At 47.1% G+C, this 9,324-nt stretch overlaps 1 protein-coding gene across 1 annotated transcript in view; it reads right to left on the bottom strand.

Annotated features, from left to right (window-relative positions):
- Positions 1–1,567: 1,567 nt before the first annotated feature.
- Positions 1,568–9,324, bottom strand: part of LOC132586123 (urokinase plasminogen activator surface receptor-like) — a 29,641-nt gene continuing 21,884 nt past the window's right edge. The window contains exons 6-7 of the mRNA XM_060258076.1: positions 8,872–9,018; positions 1,568–2,789 (exon numbers count right to left, since the gene is read on the bottom strand). Of these exons, the coding sequence (XP_060114059.1) occupies positions 2,524–2,789; positions 8,872–9,018 (413 nt within the window). The 3' untranslated portion in view covers positions 1,568–2,523. The remainder of the gene's footprint in view (positions 2,790–8,871; positions 9,019–9,324) is intronic.

Below are 9,324 nucleotides of genomic sequence, written 5' to 3'. Positions count from 1 at the left end.
TGGAGATCAGTTGTCATTCTGGGAAAACTCCAGGCCCAGCCCGGAGATTGGCAACTCTAGTGCAACCTCATGTTTTATGAGTCTGGAGAGAACGTTCCAAAAACAGACACTTGCCCCCCTCGATGCTTACCAAGAAAGCTCATAAGTATCACGCCCGGCGTTTCCTCGAAGCTGAGTTAGTTTGAGCTAGCTCAGTTTTGTAGCCACCACCTCACACATCTTTGTCTCCGCTCAGGAAAAATGGCCCCAGAGCAAACTAATTTATGCAGCAGCTCGTCACTTTAACGCTAGTAGCGCAAGAAGTAGAATTTTTGCTCACCAGATTCCACAGCTTAGAGGGAGTATAGCTCACGCGTCAATTCTGAGTCGAGCCGAGGGGAACTGCATTCTAAAATTAATCACTCCTACACTCGTCCTGCCTTCTACTCGATTTCCCAACATGTTTGGAAAGCCATTACAATTTGGCAGAAGTCATTGTAATGAAAGATTTAGTGGAGTTCATTCTTTTTTTTTTTTAAAAGCAGCCCAGCAGGAATATATACTGGAGCCAGACCGGTACTTGGAGGTAAGCAGACATTAAAAAATCAGGAGTCGTTTTGTAGAAAAATAAGTGTTGGAGCTCATTAGCATAACTCATTAGCATATGCTGCCCCCCCCCCAGCCAAAAACAACCCAATGCAAGAAAGGAGAGCCCTGGGTGAGGGAGGCCTGCTTGGGCTGGCTAGATCCAGCCAGCCCAAGCAGGCCCTGTTTACCTGGGGCTCTCCTTGGCAACTCTCCCCAGTCAAAAGGCCAGCAAGCCCCCCACCACTCAAAATCACAGAAGTGGAGAAAAGGTGGCGTGGGCTTCTCCAGGAGTTAATGAGGGCTGCTGGGGGTGTGGCAAAGCCCCTGGTGGCTGGCTGTCTGCCTGCTCTCCTATTCCAGGGATTGTTATGCAGCTGCACCTACTATTCAATGGACAAGGTGGGTGGGGAGGAAGAGGGGGAACCGTCAGAACGGTTCAAGAGCTGTGCTCCTGTGAGCTCCTGCTGAATTCAAGGCCTGCTTAGATGGAATCAGACATTAAAATAATGATGAACAGGAGCTGTTTTAATGGACAAGGTTTGGTTACTAGAGGAGGGTACAACATAGCCCCTACTAAACTGTGTGTTGCCTTTTCTCCAGGCCACACCACTGGTTCCTCCTAGCCAGGTGAAGAAAACTGAATTAGAAGTTAAAGGACAATGTGGTTAAGAGCAGGGCTTTTTTTTTTTTTTGTGGCAGGAACTCCTTTGCATATTAGGCTACACTCCCTTGATGCAGCCAATCCTCCTGGAGCTTCCAGTAGGCCCTGCAAGAAGAGCCCTGCAAGCTCTTGGAGGATTGGCTACATCAGGGGTGTGTGGCCCAATATGCAAAGGAGTTCCTACTACTACTACTACAAAAAAGCCCTGGTTAAGAGTATGTCCCCAAATTCTTACCTGGCCCCAGCAGGAATTCACTACAATTCCCCGAGGCCTGCAGGTAGAGAACGCAACTGATCTTTGCAGCGTCGCTTGCAATTAACATGCACAACATTCATTGCAATACTATAAAAAATACTTTATTGACATAAATAGTGCTTATATATAAAATAAGAATGAAATAACTGGGAGGCGCCCTTCCCAGGTGGCTAACACACTTCCGGAGGGCAAGCTTTGGTGCACAGCCGTTGCTGGGGAGAGGATGTTGTCATAATGCCTGTGTTTTCTGAACAACCTCGCGCAGGGGATCTATCTGGTGGGAAGCTACAAAAGGGAGCTAGCAAAATCCTCGAGGGTGGAAGTCCTTAGCCTCCATAAATAAAAATAAATAAGAAGATGGACACTCCTGGTTTTGATATTCATGGTGTGAGACTGAGTTTCCAATAGAGATCTTCAGACAGAAGGGATGCCCATGGGGCTTTTTTAATAGAAAGAGCCCAGCAGGAACTCATTGGCCAATTAGGCCACACCCCCTGATGTCACCATGGTTTCACATAGGGATTTTTGTAGAAAAAGCCCAGCAGGAATTTATTTGCATATTAGGCCACACCCCCTGACACCAAGCCAGCCGGAACTGCGTTCCTGTGCATTCCTGCTCAAAAAAAGCCCCGGATGTCTGGCATTCCTGCTTTGGTTCACTCACCTCCTTTTATTCTCCTGTAGCTGAGAACAGAACCCAGAAATCCTAAATTCCAGTTCTGTTCTTCTCTAACCACTAGTCTCTACCTACCCCCTCCACTTGAGTGAGTAGCCAGTTTGGGTTCTGGGATTCCTCTCTGTTTGGAACTTCTGCTTTCTGCCCTGGAGAAGCCAGCCTCTGAAACCCCCAGGGTTGAGAGAGCAGGCTAGAGTTCCTCGCCAACACAGGAATTGCGCTCTGCGTAGACTCAGAGGCCATTACGACTTCACGCATCCATTCACAGCTGGACTGCACAATTGGGGGGAAGGGGAGGGGGGTTCCAGAGATGTGCTCTGGTGATTCTTGGCCCAGACAAAGCTCAGATGTTGGTGCCAAAGGTCAAGAGCTCTCTGAGCTGAGCAGATAGGCCATGCAGAGCATCAGGCCTGCTGAAAGCAAAACAGGTGGGGCTATGAAGTTGTGGCTGGCTTGGCTCCTGGGGGAAGGCTTCAGGGTAGTCTTGTCGATGATCATGCTGTTGCAGAGCTTGCCGGTGCAGCAGCGGGTGTGAAGGGCCCCCAGATTCTTGTAGATGGACGTATAGGGGCTGTTGCACCAGGAAGACGAAGCACAACCCTTCACAATGGAGCTCTGGCCAGAGACACCTGAATAGAGAAACAAACAAGACTTGAATTCAAAGAAGAACCTCCAGGCGCCTTATTCTGCCTTCTGTCTCCAACTCCCTGCAAAGGGTTGAAAACTCTGCCTCGGCAAACACCGAAATAGTTCAAGGGTGGTGCCTGGGAAGATGGAGTTTGGGGAGGATGTGGTCACTTCCGTGTGATGCTCTAGGAATTTCTCAACATCTCTGTGGTAAAGACCATCGAAAAGTGGGGAAATTCCTAGAGGGCTGCTTTGGTTCCATCCCTTGTAGCACCCTTGCTAACAAGGTTTTGCAGTCTGATCGAGATGAGGTATTAAAACTGTTTAGACCCCTTTATGTGAAAAAGAATCTTGATAGGACATACCCTGAAGTTAAGAGGGATAGCTGGTTTAATGGTGACTGCAAAAAAATGGAAAAAGTGTATTCAACAGAACAGTACTATCAGCCCTCCAAGAGTTGATGGAAGTGAAGGAAATGTACAGAGAACTTAGAAAAGGAGATGGATGGCCCCTAATGAGGAATGGGAATATCTCATTTCAGCTATTAGTAATAATGACAATAAGGCCTTCTAGCCTATTGTCAATACTACTATAAAACCAGCATCTAAGCCCATGCTGTGTTGCCCCTAGAAATAGATCAATGAGCCTAGTACAGGGGTGTCAAACTCATGAAGGCTGGATCAGACATAAATGAGACCTTGCTGGGCCGGGCTATGTGCATCATCAAATGTAATACAAGGTAGCAGAGATATAAACTTTATAAAGGACACAAACACAATGAAATATTTTTTTAAAAAAAACCCAAACCTTAAAATAAAGCATGCTTAAAAGATTAGTACTCTTGCAATATTTTGCTTATTTAACACTTTCTGATAACTGACACTCTTGCTCTGAATTAATTATTGCATCAAAATCCAAAGACAATGTCTGTGCTGTAACAATCTTGAGTATGGTGTTCAGGTGTTGTTCAGGTGTATAACTGTAAGTTGCAAACCTACTTTTGATACATTGGCATTCATTACAGAAATCTCATGGTCAATGCTTTGAGCCTAAGACCCAGGGAAAAACATGAAGTGGCTGGGCATTGCAAACTTTTGTACGTAAGTTGCTTCATGTGCTGGTCAGGCAATGGAGAAAATAGAATATTTGCTCTGTAGCTGCTGTGTGATTGAGCAAGCCTGGCAAAGCAAGCCGTGATGCAGAAGAAAGCAAGAAAGAGAGAAGGAAGCAGATGACTGTGAGTTGCTCACAGGCCTGATAGGAGCCCTTCAGGGGCCTAATCCAGCCCTTGTGCTGCACGTTTGTCACCCCTGACCTAGTACATCTGTTATTATTCCTCACGATGTAACAGCATCCTGGCCCAAGGTATCAATTAAGGTTATCTGCCTTATTAAGGGATTAAAATAGGGGAAAACTCTGGGCTCTGATCTAATCCCTTCTGAGATAGTCGAGGTTGATCCATTATAGAGGTCCCCAGTCCTGGCCCCAGTTTAACACCACTGAACAAATACTTGATTTAGAAGAAGAAGACCACAGATTTATACTCCACCCTTCTCTCTGTATCAGTCACAGAGTGGTTTACAACCTCCTTTCTCTCCTTCCCCCACAACAGACACCCTGTGAGGTGGGTGGGGCCGAGAGAGTTCTCTATGGAAACATTCTATTATAACATTCTATGATTCTAGAATAAACATTCTATTATTATCCCAATAGTTTCAAAGGGATCCAGAAGTGACCCATCCTGTTATCGACCAATCAGCCTTCTTTAGGAAAATTATATTCTGTTACTCACTAAAGAAACACTTGGACTGGATGGAATCAGAAACCGCACTGCAGCATAAACAGGTAAGATTTAAGCAGAGTTCCTTGACCTGTGACCATTGCCTAGTTCTCCGTCACCTGACTGAGAAATATTCATCTTTTAAGGGGAGGGAGTAGATAGTATGTGGCTTTTATTGACATCACGGGGGCCTTCAATTCCATAAATACCCTAGATTGTGGAACAAACGTACTCAAACTACCACGGACAAAAGGCTCCGAGGACTTATTCAATGTTTATATTCAGTTTGATTGCCCAAATACAATGTGGGTACGATGAGAATTTAACAAATCCATTTAATTTGGAAAAGGGGGTTCGTCAGGGATGAATTAGCAGCAGTTTTTGATAATTAATGCAATCCCTCCCAAATTAGCTGAGATCAGTGCATCTATTTTGCTTTGTGCAGATGACGCCGTTGGACTAAAAAGAGCTTTGCGATATTTTTCCAGTTATTGTTTCTGAGAAAACCTGGTGATTAGCTACCCCCAAATAATCTGAGATCCTAGTTTTCAACAAGACCAGAAAATGGAACCCATCTCAACGGTTTATCAACGGGTCCAAAATTAAGCAAGTCAAGGCCTTCTCCTATTTGGGGATTCTGTTTTTGACAGATCAGTCTTGAACACACACACACACACAAAATTTAAGAACAGCACTTAATAAAGCAGGGGGCGGGCCTACAAACCAGGGGATCCCCTGCCCCTACCTGGGGATTGGCAACCCTATGGAGACTGAAGAGAACCTCCGCATTCAGAGGCAGTAAGCCTCTAGATCCCAGAGCAAGAAGATCCCAGAGCAACATCAGAGGAACAGGTTGGCTGCTGTGTAAAACAAGGATGCTGGATTAAATGGACCGCTGGTTTGATCCAGCAGGGCTCCTCTTATGTTCTTAGGAAGGCCTTAGCTGCTATGCCCTGTTGTCGACCCTCCAGCGGAACTGGTCAGCCACTGAGTGTGAGACATAGGGTTGCCAAGTCCAATTCAAGAAATATCTGGGGACTTTGGGGGTGGAGCCAGGAGAGTTTTAAGGTGGAGCCAGGAGACATTGGGGGTGGAGCCAGGAGCAAGGTCGTGACAAGCATAATTGAACTCCAAAGGGAGTTCTGGCCATCACATTTAAAGGGACCGCACACCTTTTTAAATGCCTTCCTTCCAAGGAAATAATGAAGGATAGGGGCACCTTCTTTTGGGGCTCATAGAATTGGACCCCTTGGTCCAACCTTTTTGAAACTTGGGGGACATTTTGGGGAGAGGCACTTGCTGCTATACTGAAAAATTGGTGCCTCTCTCTCAAAACAACAGCCCCCCAGAGCCCCAGATACCCGCGGATCAAATCTCCATTATTTCCTATGGGAATAAGTCTCCATAGGGAATAATAGGGTTCCCAGCAGATATTTCCCTCTCCTCCCTCCACTTTCTGATGACCCCGAAGCACAGGGAGGGCCTCCAAACAGGTGGATCCCCTGCCTCACCTGGGGATTGGCGACCCTAATGAGACAGGATGCTGGACTAGGTAGACCACTGGTCTGATCCAGCAGGGCTCTTCTGACGTTCATATACACGCCACGTAGGTGAAGCTTTTCTTGGCAGAGAGATGGGAGCTGCAGTCCAAAGTTAACTGACGAGGCTTCCAAGATAAGCTACAGAGCTGCTCCAGTTTCTTAACCCAGCCCACGCGCACAGGAGCGGTGAAGAAGGCAAGCTGTGTTGCAAACCGCTTCGTTTTGTTGAGCCAACAGCAGCTCAAACTCTTCGTCAATCAGCCAACTATGATAACATCGCCAGTGTTAAGAAACCTCAAACCTGGCCTCGAGTGACGCTGGGAAATTAGAGGTCGAACCTCATCCTCAAAAGTTGCTTCATTCTGCTGCAAGAGGAAACACTTCTTGACACAGCAGGAGGGACTAAAACGTGGAATCCGCTGCCGGAGGATGTCGTGGCGGCCACAGGCATTGAAGGCTCGAAAAGGGTTCATGGAGGGTAGGTCTACCAGTTAGGGTTGCCATGTCCAGCTCAAGAAATATCTGGGGACTTTGGGGGTGGAGCCAGGAGAAGGGTGTGGCAAGCATAAGTGAACTCTTAAGGGAGTTCTGGCCATCGCGTTGAAGGGGACCACGCTCTTTTTAAATGCCATCCTTCCATAGGAAATAACAGAGAATAGGGGCACCTTCTTTGGGGGTTCATAAAATTGGACACCCCCCTCCCCCTCTCCAAGTCCAATCTTTTTGAAACTTGGTGAGTGTTTTGAAGAGAGTCCCCAGATGCTATGTGGAAGCTTTGGTGCCTCTATCTTTTAAAAAGCCCCCCCCCCCCAGCCCCAGACACCCACGGATTAATTTTCCATTATACACTATGACAGAGGTGGCCAATGTTAGCTCTCCAGATGTTTTTTGCCTACAACTCCCATCAGCCCCAGCCATCAGCCATGCTGGCTGGGGCTGATGGGAGTTGTAGGCAAAAAAACATCTGGAGAGCTACCGTTGGCCACCCCTGTACTATGAGAATTGGTCTCCATAGGGTATAATGGATTGCCCAGCAGATATCTCCTCTCCCCACCCCCGCGTTCTGATAGCCCTGGAGCAGGGGGAGGGCTTCCAAACCGGGGGATCCCCTGCTCCCATCTGGGGATTGGCACCCCTACTACCAGCGTCTACTAGCTACGGTGACTGAATTGAACCTCCGTGTTCAGAGGCTGTGAAACTTCTGAATCCCAGAGGAAACATAAGGGTTAGTTGCTGGACCTCCAGAGGAACTGCTTGGCCACTCTGTGAAACAGAATGCTGGACTAGATGGACCACTGGTCTGATCCAGCAGGGCTCTTCTTATGTTCTTATGGAAGAGCAGGGCTTTGTTGGTAGAAAAAGCCCACCAGGAACTCATTTGCATATTAGACCACACCCCCTGGCACCAAGCCAGTCGGAACTGCATTCCTGTGCGTTCCTGCTCAAAAAAAGCCCTATGGAAAAACATTTGGAATGCACCCTGTGATTAGTTGTGTGTTTTTTCAGGTTTATACTGCAGCGTGGCAAATCATGGTTTTTCCCCATGCAAAATGGCGGCTGGAAGCAACTGGCACGAAATTGCTAGCTTGCTCTGGAGAGAAACAGAAGCCTGGCGTGAAGCAAGTTCAGTGCGGAATCACCCTACATGAAGATGCCGTGAAAGATGTGCTTCTATTTTTGAAAGTAAAATTTCTTTCTCTTGTTCCCACTGGTGTCAGATCATCTTTGTAACTGGTTTGAAAAGTATTTTCCCCTTTACTGGGAAACGTGCAGGATCAGGGATACTACTTAAGCTTCTGTGCTTCCAAGTCAAATGATTTCTTTTATTTTTTTAACATTTGCCATTATAGTATCCATTATATTAATTCCTACTTCCTGCATTTGTAATTTCCCTAGTGTAGAATCTTAGACTGTGAACTCTGTGGACAAGGGCCTATCTTTTCTGTACTCTGTAAAGCAAGGTTTCCAATGTTGCGTAGGAAAATTCTGGATATGTTAGGGGTGGAGCCTGGGTGGTGGTGGTTAGAATTTAGAGGAGAGGAAGAACCTCAGCGGGAAGGGAGGGAGGGAGGGAGGGAGAGAGAGAGAGAGAGGGGGGGGAAGGAGGGAGGGAGGGAGGGAAGGAAAGAAAGAAAGAAAGAAAGAAAGAAAGAAAGAAAGAAAGAAAGAAAGAAAGAAAGAAAGAAAGAAAGAAAGAAAGAAAGAAAGAAAGAGAGGGAGGGAGGGAGGGAGGGAGGGAGGGAGGGAGGGAAGGAAGGAAGGAAGGAAGGAAGGAAGGAAGGAAGGAAGGAAGGAAGGAAGGAAGGAAGGAAGGAAGGAAGGAAGGAAGGAAGGAAGGAAGGAAGGGAGGGAGGGAGGGAGAGAGGGAGGAAGGGAGGGAGGGAGGGAGGGAGGAAATAACTTTAAATGCATTCTCCAAACCCCCAGCTGGCTTGGCTTGGAAGATGAATTTAACAAGACAAATGCCTTTGCCAAGCTAGCCAATGGGGCAGTGGGGGCTTTGAGAGCCACACAATATGTGTGAAAGAGCCACAGGGGGCTCTTGAGCTGCAGTTTGGCCACCCCTGTTTTAGATTCTACCCTACAAAGCAGGCATTTTCTCCAGGAGAACCAATTTCCGAAGAGAAGTTGTAACACCTTGAGAACTCCAGGCCACACCTGTACTGGGCCACCCTACTGTAATAATTCTGGACAATCCATCCCAGAGACTGTGGCTTGACCTTGGGAAAGAGGGTGCGGGAGGAGTTAAGAGGAGATACTGACCATCTATGCCCGAGGCCTCTAAGCACTGGGTCATGAAGCCCCGACACTGCTCCTGGGTGATGTCCTCAGGGGCACAACCATGACTAAAGTTCCCCTCGCAGCTGTAGCAGGTCACCCCATTCAAGGGGAGGGGGTAAGCTCTATAGTCTGCAGGAGAAAGAACAAGACACGGTCAACAAGAAATGGGAGCCAGTGTGGTGCAGTGGCTACAATGTTGGATGAAGAACTGGGAGACATGGTGCTCTTCCACATTCTCATGTTCCTCATTAGTGTGTCCCTATTGTGTGTGTTCCCTTCCTTTTCTGCATATGTTTTGCTCCCTCTAGTGGCCAAGTTTATATTATATCACTATATGTCTGGCATATGTCCCAGCAGATTTAAACTTCAGGTTATATGTTGGGCATTTTTGTTGTTGTTCAGTCGCACAGTCGAGTCTGACTCTTTGTGACCCAT

The sequence above is a fragment of the Heteronotia binoei genome, chromosome 17 (genome assembly GCF_032191835.1).
Source record: "Heteronotia binoei isolate CCM8104 ecotype False Entrance Well chromosome 17, APGP_CSIRO_Hbin_v1, whole genome shotgun sequence".
In the NCBI taxonomy this organism is placed as follows: Eukaryota; Metazoa; Chordata; class Lepidosauria; order Squamata; family Gekkonidae; genus Heteronotia; species Heteronotia binoei.
Note: the sequence above shows the minus strand (reverse complement) of the source record. Positions and strands in the feature narration are given on the sequence as shown.